A 21,693-nucleotide genomic window follows, 5' to 3' on the forward strand; every position below is an offset into this window, starting at 1 on the left:
TGCCTCTGATCTCCGCCTCTCACATGTGGCCGCCACACCCCAGAAGTGATGCATCTGACACCACTGTGAACTCTGGTTCGGGAAGGGAGATGGATATGCCGGTGACCCAAACCTGGTTCGTTAGCCACCACTGCAATTGATGTGCAGTGCCCTCCGAGATCTGGACGCAATCGTAAAGATTACCCTGATGCTCTGCCCACTGGAACTTCAGATCCCACTGCAGAGCCCGCATATGCCACCTGGCATGATCCACCAGCAGGATGCAGGAGGCCTAGCATCCTTAGGGTCATTCTGATCGAAACCCGGGATAGTGGCTGAAACATCAGTATCGTAGCCCGATTATCCCAGACTTGCTGCTCGGGAAGATAGGACCAAAACTGCGCTGTGTCCAGAACCGCTCTGATGAAAAGGAGCTTCTAAGAGGGAATCATGTGTGACTTCAGCACATTGATAGTGAACCCCAGCGAATGCAGGAGGTCCACCGAAGTCTGGGAAGTCTGGGAAACGACAGCCTTGGGCAATCCCACCTTTAAAAGCCAGTCGTCGAGAGGGGAAGACTGGAACCCCTGATCTGCGCAGATGATCCGCTACCACTGCATCACTTTGTGAACACCCGAGGGGCAATGGTAAGGCCAAAACTGGAGCACGGTAAACAAAGCGCTCGTGGCCTACCGTGAACCGGAACCGTAGGTAACGCCTGAGGGCCGGCAGGAAGGGGATGTGGAAATAGCCATCCAGTCTCCAGGGTCGAGGGCAGACAAGACCGAAGCCAATGTCAACATTTTGAACTTCTCCTTCCGGAGGAAGCAGTTTACATTCCTGAGATCCAAGATAGGACACATGCCTTTGTCCTTCTTGGGCACCAGAAAGTAGTGGGAATAACAGTCACGACCTACTTCTGGGGAAGGAACTTGCTTGATAGCCACCTTGGCGAAGAGAGCCGTAACTTCCTGATTGAGAAGGGCCAAGTAATCTTCCGACATGCAATGGAATTGTGGTGGCATGGATGGAGGGGTAGTCTCGAAGGGGAGGGAGTATCCCCTTTGGACTATCTGCAAAACCCACCTGTCCGACGTGATGGTTTGCCAGTGGGGGAGGTGATGACAGATCCTTCCGGCCACTGACAACTGGGGGCAATGAAAGGACAGACTAGGAGGGTTTGGAGGCTGCTGCAGAGGGATGGACTGGCCCGCCCGCTGGCCCCCTGACACAATGCTGGGTTCCACGTCCCTGACCGCGCAGAGGCTGAACAGTTTGCGCAGGCCTGTGGCTCTGGGCGGGACATGATGGGGCACCCCTTCCGAAGCCACAAAAGGGGATAAAAGCAGACTGCGCTAGGCGAGAAGTCGCAGCGAGGCCCAACGATCTGGCCATAGCCCTAGAATCCTTTAAGCGCTCAAGCATGGTGTCCGCTTTGTCGCCAAACAAGCGATGGCCATCAAAGGGCATGTCCAAAAGAGTCAATTGGACATCGCCCGAAAAGCCAGTGGACCTCAGTCAGGCGTAGCATTGCTCTGTCTGGCGAGTCGGCGGTGTCCAGCCCACACCTGGTGGCGAACATTGCTCCATCTCTGCCCTCAGCGACTGCATGGGAGACACTGGGCCGCGCCTACTCCGGACACTGTGGCATCACCTGTGCAACCGTATCCCACACAGAGTGGGAATAACGGCCGAAAAGACAGTCCCTAGCTGGCGGAAGAAAACATCTTCTTCCCAAGATGATCCAGCTTCTTGGATTCCCTATCTGTGGGAGCAGTAGGGAATGTGACCTTAGAAGGAAAGGCTTGGACTACCAAGCTCTCAGGGGTAGGGTAGGGTTGAGAGGAAAAGTGGGTGGGCCGGGCAGTGGCGTTGGACAATGTAAATGTAAATGTATAGGCATTTATATAGCGCACTACTTACCCAGAGGGTCCCAAGGCGCTTCGACCGCTGCAAAACCCTTCCTGGCTTCCCTGAGAGATGGTCCCTTAATGGGTATCTCCAGGGTGAGACCAGGCATCCCCGGCGGTCTGGTGGGGCCGTTAGTGAAGATGAGGCAAGCTAATGCCCAGAGTTGCCGAGTGTGATCGCTGATCAGAGTGGGCACCGAGGCGAGAGAATTATCGAGTCCGCTGACCCTGGTCCAGAAACCTGCCGCGCCGGGAATCGAACCCTGGTCCCGGGCAGTCCTCTGCTCTCAGGTCTGCCGCCTCTAACCAGTGAGCCACACTACTTCATCCTATCCACAGGTGCCCCTGTGCTGGGCTTGGACCAGGTGCCCAGAAGGATGTCATTAAGGGCCTAATTGAACGGCAGTAGGGGCTCCGAAGAGGCAGCTGCCGGCTGAAGCACCTCCGTCAGGAGATTGGTCCTGACCCCCACCATAGGAGGCTCAAGGCCTCAGCCGCCCTACGCAACACCACTGCGTACGAGGCTACCTCCTCTGTAGCCACAGTAGGTGGCAGAAAGCATACCAGGGTCTGGTGAGGTATCCAGACCACTGGCAGCACCCAACTTCTCTCTCCAGTCTGGTCCACTCAGCTGGTCAGCTAAAGGGTCACCAGACTCCTCCCAGTCCTCCTTGTCCTCTTCTGGCTGCCACTCAAGGTGAAAAGGAACGCCAGGAACAGAACAAATGTACAAAAGTACCGCCTGGCGCCGGTTCCGGCCCCAGTCGACGTCCAGGTCAGAATGGAGGACGGGGTAGACCCGGCTGGGGACGCAACTGGCGTCGGAGGGGGCGGAGGCATCGTCACTGGATTCAACGCCAGAGGAGCATCGAAGGCCTAGAGCCCCAGCCTAGTCCGTGGGGCCAGATGGCATGCCGGCGTAGTCGGGCTGCACAAAGATCGAGTGGAGAGCTTCGTAAAAACTACGAAGTAGTGCAGGGGTCGCCCCGGCTCCCGGAAAAGGAGGGAAGGTCGGGGTCGACCAAGCAGGCCCTGCGGGAGGAGCCAGACTACTACCTTACGCAACCGGCGTTGCGTTAGCCGGCAGACTGGAGAACACGAAGAGTGACGATGCTTCTTCGCCTTCTTTTTGTGCTTCAAGTTACCCTAAGACGAAGACTTAGACGACGAGTGGTGGTGATGGCTCCGCGACCACCCTCTCGACCAGGACCTCGAGCAGCGTGGAGCGGACTGCCGGGCCTCGAGAAGCATTCGGCCCGCTCCCGCAAAGACTTCAGGTTCATGGCCCGGCAGTCAGAGCTTTGAGTAGTGGTCGCGCTCCAAACACCAAAGGCACACGATGTATGGGTCCGTAACCGGCACCAATTTGCGACAAGAGTCGCAAGCCTTGAAGTCGGTTCAAGGACGGTACATACCTATGTGTACTAGGAGTCACACGACTCGAAAACATGTTGACTAAAAGTCACAAAAAGAGTGTCAAAAAGTAACACAGGGTACAGCTCGCTCCGGATCTGCGCTGGCTGGCGCAGAAAAAGAAAGAACTGATGTCAGCACGCAGGGGTGTCGTCTAAGTAGATAGAGAGATGTAATTCCGGCGACCCAGATGATTGCGGAGTCGACCGACGCCACCAACCGGCACGCAGGGGTACTGCTGAAGAAAAATTCTCTGGATCCAGTCTGACACCTTGGGGTAATTCTAAGGTGAAGAATCCATAACTGAGTGCACAGGTATGTGGTTATAAGTGGGTCTGGAGTAAATTCCAGGGTGGGACGGAGTTGTGCAGAGCTGCAATACTCCAGGTACCAGAGTGCAAAGGAATTGCTGAAAAAAGTATTTGGATCAAGCCTGGCACCTGGAGATATTCGCAAGCTGAGGAATCTGCAGTTAGAAGCATCCCTCAGAAGAAGAATTGCCACCACCTTTGTGACAAATATGAGAACTGAGATAAACTTTAACCAAAAAACTACAAATTGAAATAATTTCTGTTTTTGAATATCCGGGGACTTTCTCCTATGGTCTATCTTTCGTTGTGAACCAATGATACCGGTCTTGTTACTGCAAGGCCTGTATGACCTAGTGTTAAATTAACAGCTCACATTTTTCCTGTCTTATGATTTTTCAGAAACAAATTCATTGTTGAGATAAACCCCCTGCACCTCTCATCTACAGTTATCCGAAGATATCTGGATTACCACCTCTTGGTACCATCGCCGACTTAGTCAGTACACATGCCCTCGCCTCCACGGACTACATCCTCCTCGGGGACCTGAACTTCCACCGAGAACAATGACGACACCAACTCTACCACCCTGATCGACAACCTAGCCAACCTCGGACTCAGACAACTCGTCACAACACCCACCCACTCCGCCGGTCACACACTTGACCCCATCTTCTCCGCAAGCCCCCACTTCTCCTTCAACCATACCATCAAACTCCACTGGACCAAACGCGGCTGCATCCACTTCACCTTCAAGAAACCCACCACGCACCACAGCACCCAACAGATGCCTCGCCGCTGCTGGAGCAAACTCACCGAAGACCAGCTAACCACCAGCCTCGCCCAGAGGCCACCCGCCGACCATACTGACCCCGACACCGCCGCCTGCAACCTCAAACAGTGGATCAAAGACTGCACCAACACTGTCGCCCAATCTAGAAACCCTCCAACAATCATACCAACAAGAAAGCCAGCTGGTTCACTGAAGACCTCCAGGCCTCCAAGCAAACCTGTCGAAAGCTGGAAAAGATCTGGCTCCGTGAACGAACAGCGGACAGCCACGCCGCCCACAAGAATGCCACCCGCAGACACCATCACCTCATCAGATCGCCAAAAGGGCCTCCTTCAAAGACCGCCTAGACAACAACGCACACAACAGCAAAGAGCTCTTCAACATCATGAAGGAACTCTCCAACCCCAGCTCCAACACCAACGACGTCCCACCCTAGCAAGACCTGTGCGACTCGCTGGCCACCTTCTTCCACCGCAAAATCACAGACCTCCACGACAGTTCCAACGCCAGGACCGCCCCGACAACCACTGAGACTTCCGCCCCCACGACCACCAACCGCCTGCTCTACTGGACCAACATCAATGACAATGACACCATCAAGATCATGAACACCATCCACTCCGGATCTCCGTCAGATCCATGCCCACACCACATCTTCATCAAAGCCAGCACATCCATCGCACCCCATCTCCGAAAAGTCATCAACACCTCCTTTGAGACAGCAACCTTCCCGGAGAGCTGGAAGCACGCTGAGCTCAACGCCTTACCCAAGAAACCCAAAGCAGACCCCAAGGACCTCAAGAACTTCCGGCCCATCTCCCTGCTCCCGGCAAAGGTCATCGAGAAGACCGCCAACGAACAACTGACCCGCTACCTCGAGGAGAACAACATCCTGGACCCTTCCCAGTCTGGGTTCTGCAGCAACCACAGCACAGAGACTGCCCTCATCGTCGCCACCGATGACACCAAGTCCCTGCTGGACAACAAAGAAACGGCGGCCCTCATCCTCCTGGACCGGTCAGCCGCCTTCGACATGGTCTGTCACCACATACTACGAACACGCCTCCACAATGCTGGGATCCAAGAGAAGGCCCTGGACTGGACCAGCTCTCCGGCAGAACACAGAGCGTCCGCCTTCCCCCCTTCTGCTCCGAAGCCACCGAGATCTGCGGCGTACCCCAGGGCTCAACCCTCAGCCCAACTCTTTTTAACATCTACAAGGCACCGCTCGCCCACGCCGCCCATCGGCACGACCTCAACATCCTCTCCTATGCCGATGACACCCACTGATACTCTCCCTCACCAAGGACCCCCACACCGCCAAAACCAACCTTCACAAAGGAATGAAGGCCGTTGCTGAATGGATGAGGAACAGCCGACTGAAGCTGAACTCGGACAAGACGGAGGTCCTCATCCTCGGATCCAACCCTTCGGCCTGGGACGACTCCTGGTGGCCGACCGCACTAGGAACCGCTCCAACACCCACCGACCACGCACGCAACCTAGGGGTCATCCTCGACTCCACCCTCTCTATGACTAAACAGGTCAATGCTGTCTCCTCCTCCTGCTTCAACACTCTCCGCATGCTCTGTAGGATCTACAAGTGGATCCCCACTGAAACTAGAAGAACAGTCACCCAGGCCCTTGTCAGCAGCAGGTTGGACTATGGAAACGCCCTCTACGCAGGAGCCTCAGCCAAACACCTGAGACGGCTCCAACGCATCCAGAACGCCTCTGCACACCTGATCCTCGACATCCCTCACCGCAGCCACATCACACCCCACCTGAGACCTGCACTTGCTCCCGGTCAACAAGAGGATAACCTTCAAGCTCCTTACCCACGCACACAAGGCACCCCACAACACCGGACCAACGTACCTCAATAGACGACTCGGCTTCTACACCCCCACCCGCCAGCTCCGCTCCCCCGCCCTCGCCCTCCGCTTCCGAAGAGCGACCTCAGGTGGCAGATCGTTCTCTCACCTCGCCGCAAAGACCTGGAACACCCTCCCCATCCACCTACGGCAGACCCAAGACCTGCTGACCTTCATAAAACTCCTCAAGACCTGGCTTTTCGAGCAGTAGCAGCATTCCCCACCCCAGCGCCCTGAGACCCTCACGGGTGAGTAGTGCGCTTTACAAATGATATGATTGATTAATTGGTTGGTTCTTTCCCTTGAAGGCATTCTCTCCACTGAAGAACAGGTGGCATCCCTTCATAAATGAGGAGCATAAGCCAATCTTACTATCTGTAAGTCTCACTGGTCCGACATCCTCAACCAATTACAAAGAATGTCCGCCTCCCTGACCAGTCACCATTCCGAGGCCTCCAGAGCGCAGACCACTTTTTGATGTTGTGAAAGTGGAAGAAGAATAGAAGGGGGTTCTGCGGCTGTATTCACCAATTACATTACATTATTTCTCTATTCCTTTATGTGCACAAAATACTGCTAGTGTGGCAGAGGAGTTTGGTGCCTCAGTCCATTAAACTTCTTGGGCTACTTCATTAGCCACTAAGTACTAATATTTTGGGTAAAAAACTGAAAACCTTAAGCATACTTGGTTATGGAGAAGGGAACATCTGTAAATTGGGCACTCTCCTTTCACAGAACAACCTCCTACTTTGTGACCCCAGCAGGCATAACATCCTTGTGTTGCTCTTTTGAGTCGCAGACTTCACGGAAATAAGGAAAATGGTAGCCAGCATTTATAAACGATGTTTTAATACAAGTATAAATAGAACTTACAAAAATTGCAAGTGAGCAGTGCTGCATCATGAACCATTCTAGCTCCTTGCTCTTCTTAGCACAAAGTAGAACTTACTCAAATTGCAGAAAGGCACTACGTGCACTCATTCATTCCAGCTCTCAGCCTACACAGTGGCAGTGTACGAAAAAAACACTCCATTCATAAAGGATAGACAAGTGCTCAAGATCCACAGCCGACCTCACCCATTCCATCTAAAGTCTTCAAAAACCTCGGGCTCTCAACAGTCTATGCCAGAGAAAGGAGTTGTGCGGCAACTGTAGCAAAGTTTAACACCCAGCAGGAACGTGTTCAGGTGTGTAAACGACTTACAGTAGAAAAGAGTGACTATGTCCATTGCCGGCTCTTTTCAACATATGAAGTAAATAAATATTATCAAGAAAGGAATGGTTATCCAATTATGCATTGCCACTGAACGAAAGGGGTCTCAGACCACTATCCTCTCAAATGAGCCGTCTGCCACAGTTATAGTCTTAGAGGCTTCCCTCCATGGGCTGCTCTAAAGGGCAGTTATCAGGGTTCATAAACAGTTCCAATGTTTGATTTCTTTGCATGGTTCTCATCTCAGTTTGGAATTCCACATTCTGCTGTCTTGATAGAGGTAACATATTTGGCAAATGAAGAGGTTAGGAGAGGAATAAGCTCAGCTGTGAGATCCAGAGTGTAGCACCCAGTAGGACCTATCTTTGTACATGTCTAACAAAGGCTTGCACCAGCTGGATCAAGGGCTCCTGCCCCTCGGTCCCCACTTTAGTGCTTGATACAGATTTCGGTTGAGGTGATGGCAGAATGCCTCCAGCGGGTGAAGACGGTCCCCCGCGACGGAAGTAACGGGAAAGGCTGGAGAGAAGAGTACTCTGAAATGAGAGAACAGCATCATGAATTTACTTGTCTGGACTAAACAAAGCTTGATTGTGTGTCTACTTGCCAAACCCCCAACATTAACAGTGCTTTTGTGGCTGCCCTTCCACCCCAGGGATCCTCTTTGGTTTTAGGATCTATACCTGCTCAAACCTCCCAACCGTCGATGGGTTCCTCTGAAAGCAAACCACATGGTTCTGTGACATGAAGTGCTCCAATCACACTGACACGCTAACCTTATTGAATAGTCTCATTGGAGTTCTCCTAAAGTGTTTCTTAAACAAGATGGCAGTCGCGGAGCATTATGCCTTTCTCATCATTTACATTATCAACAGGAGCCACTACGTCTTCTCCCCATCTTACTTGTAACCTGCCCCTATCATTCCACTGGGCGCTGCTGGTGCGTGTCCTAATAAGGAAACCCCTGGGGTGGCCTGTTTCCAGGCAAGAAATAGGTATTATCGCATCACAAATGACACACAAAACAAAACACACCAGGGAATTTCCTTATTGTCAATGTTTTGCTGGTCAATGTCAAACTCTTTTTTAAAACATTTACAATTCTGAATTGGTTCTGGGCAGAACTGATGAGGTCATCAGCAGTTACAAGATATATTGACATAACTCAATCAGAACACAAAAAGAAAATGTTACTTACCCTGGTAGTATCTGTCTGTGGCATGTAGTGCTGTAAAAGTACAAGCTGTGCATACTCCCGCCAGCTAGTGTTGGGCTTCTTATAAGTTATGTTATAAGTGATTTGTAGCGCGCTCAATTACTCATGAGTGTCCTTGCACGATTTTGCAGACTAGAAAGGGGAGAATAATTAAATGACCTGATTAAAAAGATGAGTTTTAAGTAGTTTCTTAAAAATGAGAAAGTCCTGGCTGCGGTGCAGCAAAACAGGAAGACTGTTCCAAAGAGTGGCTACCCTTGACCGAAGGTGACTGAACCCCCATCCTAGAATGGCGGAAAAGAGGAGTGGCCATCAGACGGTGGGAAGCAGAGCGTAAAGATCGGTGGGGGATGTAGAAGGCCACCCGTTCCCTAATATAGGAGGGTCCTACATCATGCAGCGCTCTATGAGCTAAAGTAAGGGCCTTAAACTGCACCCGCTGGGCCACGGGCAGCCAGTGAAGGACACGCAAGTGTGACCTTATACTGGATCTCTTAGAGATGTTAAATAAGAGTCTGGCCACCGCGTTCTGGATCAGTTGGAGTTTGTTCATCAAGTATCCCGGGATGCCAATAAAAAGCGAGTTGGCGTAATCCAAGCGGGACAAGATGAGAGCCCGCACCACCATTTCCTTCGCCGGCTGTGGGAGCATAGGGAAGAATCTACTCAGTGACTTGAGTGTGCCAAAACAGACACCCGTTAGTCTCTCAATGTGTTCAGAGAACCTGAGATCCTCCCTGAACCAAACTCCCAAGTTCTTAGCCGGACCACCCTCAGAAAGTGGGCGGGGAAGTCTGGGGGCCACAAGGCTTCTGTATAACGCTGGGGAAATTGACCATACAGCAGTATCTCCGATTTCCCCTTGTTGCACTTAAGTTTAGCCTGTGCCAGCCATGTAAACACGGCTGCAAGGCAGCTCTGTGAAGCCCCCGTAATCGGAACCATTCCAAGTAAATAGGAGCTGGGTGTCGTCAGTGTAAGCCATGATTTTGGCACCCAGCTCCTCAGCCAGGGAGATCAGCGGAGTCAGATAGATATTAAAGAGCAAAGGGCTCTAAGTCGAGCCCTGTGGAACTCCAGTTGATACCTCCCTAGCCGAGGATGAAAAAGGGGGCATCCAGACCTGCTGAGTACGAGCATCCAGAAAGGATTCTAGCCAGGCCCATACTGCCCCAGAGATGCCAATGGAAGAGAGACTGGCATGAAGAAACTGGTGAGGTACTGTGTCAAAGGCGGCAGAGAGGTCCCATAAAATCAGAGCCGCTCTGCCGCCCCCGTCCAAGCACTCGCTAATTGCCTCTGCCATCTCCACCAGCGCTGTCTCTGCGCTGTAAGATGTTCTAAAGCCAGACTGAGCAGGATGCAAAGCCCCAGATGTTTCCACAAAGGTCTCCAGTTGGCGAAATGCCACCTTTTCGCAAACTTTGGCCAATGCTGGCAATAAGGAGATCGGGCGATAATTAGCGGGCACAGAGGGATCCGTCGTAGGTTTCTTAAGAAGAGGGAGGCGTTTAGCTTGCTTGGACGCGTGCAAGTTGTTTTTCTTCAAACAAGTTTACAAGTCACGAGGTATGAGGACTCCGCCTATTAAGGGTAATGCACATAGCAGCAGCTCCATTGTTATACAGTCTCTCCGCATAGAGGGTGAGGATAACAAGTAGCATAGAGATACTGAATAAGAGGACTATGCAAGAATACAAAAAAAGAGACTGTGCAACGACCAAAGGCTTCCGAGGTGGAGGGTGGGCACATGGGAATTTACAGCACTAAATGTCATGAACAGATGCTTACAGGTTAACATTTTCCGTTTGTGGCACATGCAGCTGTAGACACACATGCTGGGCATGGATTGTAAAGCAGTCCTCTAAGCAGCAGCTAACAGGAGGACATTGCTGAAGACTGAAAAAGTGGATGGGGTACGGCTTGGCCAATGCTAGCTTGTTGGTGTGCCTAGGGGTACACACAATAGTACTTGATTAGAATGTGTGGAGTGGACTAGACCTGCTTTTCAAAAACCAGCTATTGGGGTGTTGCCCAAGGAAGGAATAGAAGCTCCCTTCTTACAGGTGGGGTGGGGTCTGGGAGATATAGGCAAAGCTTGTTAAGCTTTAGCATAACACGTCTGAATACATTTGACCAGCCAGCGTGCGATACCCACTTTGCAGAGATCACAATCTTAATGTGGCTTTGAGAAAGGAATTAAGAGTTGTTGTTCCTAGAGGAAAGGTTTTGTGCAGTCAATGTAACACATGAGGGTCTTCTCACGTCTGGTGTGTGGTGAGCCCTCACCACTACTGACTATAGATGTGAACAGAACACAGGGAGTTCTATGGTCTGATTGAGGTGACAAGCAGAGATCACCACCTTGGGGAGGAATTTGGGATTTGTCCTAAGGAATACTCTATCTACATGAACTTGGAAGAGTGTTCTTAAAGAGTCAGGGCTTGAAGTTCACTGACACACCTGAGGGAGGTAAAGGCTCCTTTCCAAGATGGATACTGTAGGGGGCATGAGTGAAGTGGTTCGAAAGGAGGACTTATAAGACTGGTGAGAGCTATGTTGAGATTCCACATGGGGTCGGTGGCACCCTGGATGGAATTAGCTCTTTTTAGTCTCTCCACAAAGGCCTTAATGACTGGAACTCTAAAGAATGAAGAGTTCTCTGTTTTGAAGCTAGGCGGCAACAGCGGCTAAGTGAAATCTAATAGAGGTCTAAGCAGGGCTTGCCTTTTGCAGGTGGAGCAAGTAATATCTTGGGGCACTGCTGTGAGCAGGTTAATGTGTCTGGGAGTGCAGTAGCGCACACAATTTCTCCATTTAGCTGCCTAGCAGGCTCTAGTTGTAAGGCCTGTGTGCTTCCCTTAGGATAGTCATGCACTCCTGAGGCAAGTTAAGGTAGTAAAATTCTAAGACCACAGGAGCCAGATCGCAAGATTCAGTTGCTTCAGGTTCTGGTTCGGAGCATGCCCAGACTTTTGGGTGAGAAGGTCCAGCCAGCTGGCAGCTTCTCTTGAGCTACCAAATAAGATTTCAAGAAGAGTGGTGAACCAGGGATATCTTGCTAAGTAAGAGCTACTCTGAGTGAGGGTTGTCTGCCAAAGCATCCGAACCACGCACCAAAGAAGTGGGAGAGACGGAAAAGTGTAGTCAAAGATCCTTGACCAGTTCATCTACAGTGCATTGCCTGTTGACTGTGGGTGTGGATACCTGGAGGCAAAGCCTGGGTCTTATGCATTTTCTGCAGTGCCAAAACAGGTTTATGTTGAGGCGAAGGTGTTCATGGGCGACCTTGGGGACAAAAAAGTATCGCGCATTTACCAGACCGTGGTCACGCATTGCTCTTCCACCCTTCTTCGGCTGAAGGCGAACTGGGAGGCCGATATAGGACCGCTAGATGAGGATGATTGGCGGGAGGCATTAGAATCCCCGAGGGGGGCGGCTATAGCAATACGGTTTCGCCTCATACAGTTCAAGATTTTACACAGGGCTTATTATACTCGAGAGCGTCTGTGGAGGGCGGGCCTGATTGAGTCCCCGGAGTGTCTGAGATGTGGGGCGGAGGTGGGTACGTTGCTCCACACAGTGTGGTCGTGCTCCAAACTAGTTGGCTTTTGGAGGGGTGTATGGGGCTGTCTGTCGGAGGTGCTGGGCTGGACCCTTCCCCGTACCCACCGCCTGGGTCTATTACACATCCTGGAAGGGGTTGGTGGTAATATCTATAAGCGACACCTGCTCCTCCTGGGGCTGATGGTAGCCAAAAGAGACATGGCCCGAGCATGGAAGGAGGTGAGGCCCCCCCCCCTGACTGCATGGAAGGCAGGCTTAGACTTTTGTATGGGTCTGGAGAGGCCAATCTTTGCGGCACGAGGATGCCCTCGTAAACATTTCAAAATATGGAAGAGGTGGGCGGACTACAGAGGTTTGACACTGGACCCCCCGGCGGAGCCAGAGGAGGACCTATAGCCCTGTGTGCTCCTGCGAAACCCACTCCCACACACACACTTGATGCGCCAAGAGTTTCCGTCCATACGGTTCCCACACACATGCATGGGGTTGAGGGAGGGTTCGGGGAGTTGGGTGGGTAGATTCTTGAAAAGATGAAGGTGGGGTTAATATTTTTGTGTACCCTTGATTCTGCTGGTTCATTGCTTCAACGCTCAGATTTATATTGTGATTGTAACTACAATGCCTGGTGGTATCGTCCTGATTGTGGGATGCCACTTTAATTCATATGCTCATCTTTATCAATAAAATTGTTGTGAAAAAAAAAACAAAAAACAGGTTTATGTTGGGGGAACACTCACTGCCGGAAGTATGGGAGTGGGACTTGCAGATGATTTACCACTAGTTGACTTGTTGCTGCATCCTGCTGAGGAGGTCTGCCAGGTCATTGTCCACTCCCGGCAAGTACTTTGGTAGGGGGAAGGACCATGTGATGCATTGCCCACCGACAAATGTTCAGAACCAATGCAGAAAACTGTGGTGAATTAGTTCCAACTTGCTTCTGTATATAGCATATGGCAGTCATAATGTCTGTGGGTATGAGGAATACCCTGTGCTGGATATTGATGAGGAACGGCCTGAGAGCTAGCTGGACGGCCAGTTTTAGGTATTTTATGTTGAGACCCTGTTCATGGGTGTTCACAAGCTCCGCACAGTCAAGTCGTTTAAGTGTATTTCCCAGTATATGATGTAAGCGTCTGTTGTGATGGTCATCTGAAGTACTAGGTCTGCTTTGTAAGGATTGGTGGTGTTTGACAACTGCAGAGAACAATTTGTGGTCTCAAATCAACACTAGATCCTCGAAGCGACCCTCCCCATGTGCCCACTCTGCCGCCAGGCACTCTTGCAGTGGGCGCATGTGCAACCTGGCTTGGGGAACTATGGCAATGCAGGACACTATCATGCCGAGGAGACGCATGACGATCAGAACCGTTAATTGATGACCTGGCTGACAAGGGAGTTTGCAATTATTAAAAAGATTGCATGCAAGCTAGACTAGGGTAAGAGTTCCCAGTGACTGAGTTGAGTACTGCTCCCAAAAATGGCTATACTTGGAGGGGCAGCAGATGGCTTTTCCTAGGTTTATGGTGAACCCCAGATCTCTGAGCACCTTGACGGTGCATTGAGTGTCCGTCAGACAAGTTACTTACCTTCGGTAACAATATATCTGTAAGAGACGTATATTAGTTATGGACTCCTTACCTTAGAATTACCCCCAAGTGAATTTTTTTTGTAGCAGTACCCCTGAGCGTCGGTAGGTGGCGTCGGTCTACTCCACGTTAGTCGTCATGATCTCCGAGATGATGTTGCAGTATCTACTTAGACGCGGCCCTTGCGTGCCGACGTCAGGTCTTAACACAACATTCAACGCCAGAAACGCAGAGCCATGCAAGACACTGACCACTGGTGCACAAAGCTAGGGCCCTGAAAGGTAGGCCATTACCCTAGAAGTCAGTTCGCAGAACGGGGAGGATGGGTAGGGCGGTAAGGAATCCATAACTAATATATTTCTCTTACAGATATATTGTTACCGAAAGTAAGTAACTTGAATCTGAAAGAGATTATTAGTTATGGATTCCTTACCTTAGAATAGATACCCCAGCAATACCAACCCAACCCTGGATGTAGGTTTGCAAACTAAGTTCACACCAAAAAGTCCTGGAGAACTGAACGGCCAAAGAAGCTGTATCTCCGGACTTGGCTATACAGGAAATAATGTTTGGTGAACATGTGCAATGAAGCCCACATGGCTGCCTGGCAGATGTCATGAGGGGGGACTCCACGTCCCAAAGCAGTAGTGGGTGCCGTCGCCCTGATGGAATGGGCGCATGATACTATTTGAGGTTCCTTTTTTTCGCTAAAGAATAACACATTTTGATGCAAAGAACGATCCATCGAGAGATGGTCCGCTTCTGCACGACCCAACCTTTCTTGGTGCCTACACAGTCAACAAAGGGATGATCACCCACCTGGAATTGTTTTGTACGATCAAGATAGAATGATCCAGACAGTGGAGGCTCTCCTCCTCTTTAGAAGGATGCAGGAAGAAGGTGGGCAAAGTGATGGGCTGTCCTATATGGATAGAGGTAACCACTGTGGGTAGAAAAGAAGGTTAAGTTCGAAGGACAACCTTGTCCGGATGAACAGCAAGGAGAGGAGGCTTAGAAGAAAGAGCCTGAAGCTCACTCACTCTGCGAGCAGATGTGATGGCAACCAGAAAAGCAGTCTTGAGAGTTAAGAGTCTAAGAGGACAATTATGTAATGGCTCGAAAGGAGCACACATAAGGTGCGTTAGAACCAGATTCAAGTCCCACTGGGGCATTACATAAGGAATAGGAGGAAAGAGACGAGTAATGCCCTTAAGAAATGTATTTACAAAACGGGGCTTGAAAAGAGAAGGCTGATCAGGAAGCCAACGAAAGGCCGAAAGATAGTCCTACTGGGCCAAGGAAAAAATGAAGAGGAGAACCTCTGAAAGAGGGGCGGAAAGGGGATCAACAGCCTTTGCTGTGCACCAAGCCACAAACTTGTTCCATCTACAGGCGTATACCATTTTGGTGGAGGGACGTCTGGCTGCCAAGATAACACTAGAGACTACAGGAGGAAGGTCGAAAACTGTCAACCGTCACTGCTCAATCTTCAAGGAAGGAGGTGGACGCTGGACAGGTTCGGGTGGAGGACCGTCCCCTGCTGCTGCTACAGAAGATCCTCCCAAAGAGGCAGACTGATCGGGGGATCGATGCTCATACTGAGTAGCTCGGGATACCAAACTCTTCAAGCCCAGTCCGGAGCCACAAGAATGACTTGAGTCCGGTCGCGCCTGATCTTCTTCAGCACTCTGGGCAGAAGTGGTATAGGCGGAAAGGCGGAAAACAGACCGCAGCTCCACTCGCAACGAAAAACGTTGCAGGGCGAGCGCCGCCTTGGAACGCACAGAACTGATGACATTGCTCATTCTCTTCGGTGGCAAATAGATCTAACCAAGGCTCTCCCCACTGCTGGAAGAGACCTTGTGCCAAGTCCGAGTGCAGACGCCATTCGTGATCCATTAAGCACCGGCGGCTGAGTTTGTCCGCCCTGGCGTTCAGAGAAGCTGCCAGATGTTGAACCACCAAGGTAATGCCTTGATGTTCCAGCCATGTCTAGAGGCGCAGAGCCTCCTGACATAGGGTCCAGGACTCCACCCGCCCTGTTTGTTGCAATACTACATGGCAGTGGTGTTGTTCGTGAACACCTGCACTGCACTAAACTTCCCCGGACAGAGGGAAGGAATGCCTTCAGTGCAAGCCGGATCGCCCGCAGCTCCAGAAGTTGATATGGAGCCGGGACTCCGCCGGAGACCAGAGGTCTCTGATCTCTGTCTCTCCCCTGTGGCCTCCCCATCCCAGGATGGATGCATCCGTCACCACTGTGTGCTCCGGTTGAGGAAGGGAGAGGGATCTGCCACTAACCCAATCGAGATTCGTGAGCCACCACTGCAACTGTCATGCAGCGCCCTCCGAGAACTGGACGCGATCCGACAGGATGCCCTGATACTGTGCCCACTGGAACTTCAGGTCCCACTGCAGAGCCTGCATATGCCATCTGGCATGTGTCACTAGCAGGATGCAGGAGGCCATCAGGCCCAGAAGCCGGAGGGTAATCCTGACTGAAACTCGGGATAGAGGCTGAAATAGCGGAATCATAGCCTGAATATCCCGGACTCACTGCTTGGGAGGAGAAACCCGAAACAGCGTCGAATCCAGAACTGCTCCGATAAAGGGGAGTTTCTGAGAGGGACCCCGGTGGGGACCAGAAAGTAGTGGGAATAACAACCACTCCCTACTTGCTGATCGGGAACGCACTCAATGGCCCCCTTGGCCAGGCGGGCCGTGACTTCCTGATGGAGAAGAGCCAAATATCCCCCGACAGCCAGTGGAACCGAGGTGGCATGGCTGGAGGGGGGACAGAAAGGGGAGCGAGTAACCGTGGCAGATTATCTGCAGCACCCACTTGTCCGAGGTAATTTCGCACCAGTGGTGGAGGTGATGACGTTCCCTGCCACCCACCGGCGTGGGGTGCTCCCTGAAGCTCAGATTAGGAAGGCTTAGAGGCGGAAGCAGCGGGGTGGAAGTGGACTCACCTGCCTGCTGGTTACCAGACCCGCCCCTGCGGAAGCCACGGCCGCGCTGGGGCTGGTTCAGCACAGGCCTCGTGGAGGAGCGCGCTTGGGTGTTCTTACCCCGACCATGAAAGGAACGAAACACAGACGTGGCAGGGAAAAACCAGAAAGGGTCAAGGCAGCAGACCAGGTCAAGCACTACAAGTTCCAAGTTTCTAAGATTTTGGGTCGGTGCAAAACTTCTTCCTACACCTGCTACCAGTCGGTGTTAAGGTCAAGGGATCCAAATACAAAAAATGGAAGGTGCACTCAATGAGAGTCCAAAGGAAAGAAAGTATATTATAAATCTTCTTCTTTATTAGTAGTTTTTTTTCCACATACAGGCACAGCCAACGCGTTTCGTTCCTTTAACCATATGGAACTTCGTCAGGGCTGTAAAAAGCGACAAACATATATATACATAAATATACAATTAAAAAGTTCTACACGTACCAACAAAACACAACATTTAGAACAATGATCACGACCCAAGACACATATATTATTACGATATTATCTCAACAAGACAAACCAATGAAGACAATACATTTCTGTCCATCTGGATTTAAAAAACACCCAGTGTTATGTGAAATAATAACATGCCACCATCTTGGCGGCAACCTTCAAGTTTCCTCAGGGTTTGCACCATTACAAAAACCTAATATGTACAACCAGTAGTGCAAAGCATGACCCATAAAACATATTATTTACATTCATGTACATTCAAAATTTTCTTGTGGTCTACGTGTTGGGCTGCATTTGTGGGAACATATATGTTGGGAGTACGGTACGTCCGCTAAAAATCAGGATACAAGAACACCGCAGGGCCATTGCCAGTAAAGATGTACGGTACCCGGTTAGCACACATTGTCACGAGAAACACCCAGACGACTTAACCTTTTGGTTTCATGGAATTGACCACATTCCACAAGATAGCCGTGGTGGGGACCGTGAGCTGATACTCCGACAAAGGGAAGCAAAATGGATTTGCCGTCTTAGGGCGGTACAAATGGGGAATAACACTGACCGTGAATTACACTATTTTCTTAACTGAAAGTAACCTTGGGAATAGCGAATTCACATAGGTATCTGAAAAAATGGCATATCCTGGTAAATATACATTTGTTACTCATCCAGCACATTGATCTGTTGACATCTTACCCTTTCTTCCCCCTTTTCCTTCCTTTTTTATCCTAAAAATCCCTGTTTAGACACATTGCCTCTTTTACTTGTTTTATAAACAATTTTTTCCTTCTGATTACTGAATTGTTTAAATATAACTTTTGGAGGATCCTTATATATACATTTTTTACAACAATTACTGGGCCCTTGCCTTATCGTGTTTATCACATCACCATATAGAACCTGTCTTTTATAGTGCACCCTCCATACGTATTTGGCTTCTTGTAAATATTTCCGCCGTAAGCCTTAATAGGGCTGCTTTAATGACTAATTTCCAGAACCCACCGTGCACCAAAAAGTGAGCTATATTTATTATTTTTTGCACGTAAAAGTGAGTTATATTTATCACTTTGCACACCGTATTCCCAACGTTTTCTGCCGATGTGAAACGGAGCGACTCTGCCCACCGGGTATTGTTTTGAAGCAACCATGGGCCGCGACACGTGATCTGTGTCAATGGGCGGATCTCACATGGCGGGGGAGGGATTCGCCCCATCCGCTTCCGCATATCAAGCGCGATGGAGTTCGTGTTTGCAACCCGGGACGCCGCCACGAGACGCTTCTGTAATCTTGAGCACCCAACTGCAGGTAGGAACTCAGGGGACCGCTTTGATACTTGGGACGGCACCTTTTAATCCAGTAGGGGTCGGCGACCCTCACGCTTTCCTGCGACCTTCACTTTGACCGATGTATACCTTCCCGGCGAGCACTGGGGGTCTGAATATTCGGTATAGCCCGCTGTGCTGCCTCAAGCTACTTCTCGACGGTAGAACTTTTTTGAGCAGCGTCATTTAACTATGGTGTTTAATTTAATTTAATAACATCCTGACTACTAACAGGGCGTTATGCATAGCGGTATGTCCAGAATGACTCTGGGACATCGCAGATAAATTGGGCTGCTTCTTTTAAAATCCGGAGTTTCGCCCTATATATGGACTACATATACTACATTAGTAACTGGGACCCTTTGAGGATATGCAGATGGGTGGTAATTGGACTATGTTGAGTTGTCCCGCTTTAGGTTCGTACTGTGCACTTCTGTCTCTAGTGAGATTCATGCATGAATACAGACTATATCATGTCTTCCTGACTCACAACTAATTTCTAACTGATGGTTTCTACTGGAGGGGTATCTTCAAACACGCGGTCTAGGGTCTGATCCACAAGGGGGTTTATTATATTGGTTGGTTTAATTTACCCTCACTGCTACTGACAAATATTTCCCCTCAAATACGTTCCTGTTTGTTTAAACACACATGGTGGAGTGATGTTGCATATACGCCTACCTCCTTTATTACAGGTGCACTGTTGTCATTACTGCGAACACCGAGTTGTATTATGGACCGGTGACCCTTCCGTTTTGTACTGATACCGACACTGGAGCCTGGCACTAGGGGGAATTACAGGAAATCGTCTTGGCAGCTATTAGGTAATCCTTTTCGGTTGCAACTTATATTGTTGATGACATGGATGGTACTTTTTTCGTGTAATAATTTTGAATGGCATTTTCGCCCCCTTTTTTATGCATGTCACCTACTGGTGGACATGCTACATATTAGCTTTATATATTGGGTTTTATTGAAACTGACTAGTCCTTCTCTACATTTTACTATATTTCATGCAACAGATTGCCTGTGGACACCCACCCCACTTTGAACCAGTTTCCCACCTAGATCGCCGGAACCCTGAAGACTAAGAGGCATAGCATAAGAATCATCACTGGACGCTCTACAGGTTATCCAGTGGAGTGCATCTTCTCTATATAAATGGTAATTATTGGTCATGGCCATGTCCATATAAACCCCTTTTGCTGCATCATTTGGGCATGCAAAAGAACTAGCACACTAGGGTACATGCCAGAGACGGTACCCTCAGGAGCCTCACTAATGGAGCACTAATAAGTGTTGGTTGTATATATATGATGTAGCCTTGTGATCTGATTTTTGTCTATATTACATAAAGGAATTATAGCAATTTCTATTCTCCATCTCAGGTTACATGCCTTTGAACTATTGGAGGTCCCTATTTTGCAATCCACGAGTCGTGTTTGTATAGATCCCGATTTCAATACTATATCAATTCGGTAAGTGCTCTTCTTTCGCATTTCATTGTCTGGTATCGTACTTACGACCGGCTTCACTTTGACTTGTCCACTATGAGTAAGCTTGACAATGTGTCTATTCTACTTTCATACTATTCCTTCGTTCCAATGGTGCTGTTTCCAAAATCCCCTTTCTATAAATAGATTTTTGCTCTAAATACCCTGATTTATTCCAAGGGGTTTGATTGGATACAACTCTCAGTATAAATGTAGTAGTGCCTAAATGGATGCCGCCACCTGTAAATATTATGCTGCTATTAATGTGCTTGTTTCTCTTTTGTATAAACTGGCTGTACATACTTATATGTCATGAAACAACGGTTGCGGGTTTTTTTAAAAAAATTTTGAATGTACATGAATGTAAATAATATGTTTTATGGGTCATGCTTTGCACTACTGGTTGTACATATTAGGTTTTTGTAATGGTGCAAACCCTGAGGAAACTTGAAGGTTGCCGCCAAGATGGTGGCATGTTATTATTTCACATAACACTGGGTGTTTTTTAAATCCAGATGGACAGAAATGTATTGTCTTCATTGGTTTGTCTTGTTGAGATAATATCGTAATAATATATGTGTCTTGGGTCGTGATCATTGTTCTAAATGTTGTGTTTTGTTGGTACGTGTAGAACTTTTTAATTGTATATTTATGTATATATATGTTTGTCGCTTTTTACAGCCCTGACGAAGTTCCATATGGTTAAAGGAACGAAACGCGTTGGCTGTGCCTGTATGTGGAAAAAAAACTACTAATAAAGAAGAAGATTTATAATATACTTTCTTTCCTTTGGACTCTCACAGACGTGGCAGGGCTCTTCGTGGAAAGACCTAAAGACTTGGCTGAGGCCCGCGAGTCCTTAAAGCGCTCTAGGGCATTGTCAGCCTTGTCACCTGAGAGGCAGGAGCCATCAAAGGGCATGTCCATGAGCGAGCGAGTTGATTGAAACCAGGCGTGGCACCCCACAACGCCACAGTCGAGGAAATCGCCCTGCCCAACGAATCAGAGGTATCCAGACAACACATGATGGCAAACTTCGACGCAACCTTGCCCTCCGCAACTGCTTAGGAAAGGACAGCCTGGACCTCATCAGAACACTGAGGCAAGACCTCGGCTACCAAATCCCACACCGCGTGTGAGTAGCGGCCCAACAAGCAGGCAGTATTAACCGACCGCAACTCCAAGCTGGCTAAGGAGAACAACCTCTTGCCATATTGGTCCAACCTCTTAGAGTCCTTATCTGGCGGAGCCGCGGTAAAGGCACTCTGAAGTCGAGGCCTGAATGACCAGGCTCTCAGGCGTGGGGTAAGTGATTAAGAAGGCAGCATCACCAGGCGCTACCGGCGCTCCTGAGGCCAGCCGCAACCAAGTGCCCAAGAGGACTTCGGTGAGGGCCTCATTGAAAGGGAGCAGCGGCTCCGACGACGTAGACGCCGTCTGGAACACGTCCGTAAGGAGTTTGGTCTTCAGGGCCACCGTAGCGAGACCGAGGTGGAGGGCCTTCTGCAGCCAGACGTAAGACCATAGTGTAGGAAGCGCCCTCCTCCACAGTAGGCAGAGGAGA

The 21,693-nt window shown here is 49.8% G+C and overlaps 1 protein-coding gene across 2 annotated transcripts in view; it reads right to left on the reverse strand.

Annotated features, from left to right (window-relative positions):
* Positions 1-7,109: 7,109 nt before the first annotated feature.
* NUP188 (nucleoporin 188) overlaps positions 7,110-21,693 on the reverse strand; it is a 1,272,194-nt gene continuing 1,257,610 nt past the window's right edge. For both annotated transcript variants that reach the window (XM_086924860.1, XM_086924859.1), the window contains exon 44: positions 7,110-8,026. In XM_086924860.1, the coding sequence (XP_086780986.1) occupies positions 7,850-8,026 (177 nt within the window). In that variant the 3' untranslated portion in view covers positions 7,110-7,849. The remainder of the gene's footprint in view (positions 8,027-21,693) is intronic.

This window comes from Lissotriton vulgaris, chromosome 5 (assembly GCF_964263255.1).
Source record: "Lissotriton vulgaris chromosome 5, aLisVul1.2, whole genome shotgun sequence".
NCBI classification, from domain to species: Eukaryota; Metazoa; Chordata; class Amphibia; order Caudata; family Salamandridae; genus Lissotriton; species Lissotriton vulgaris.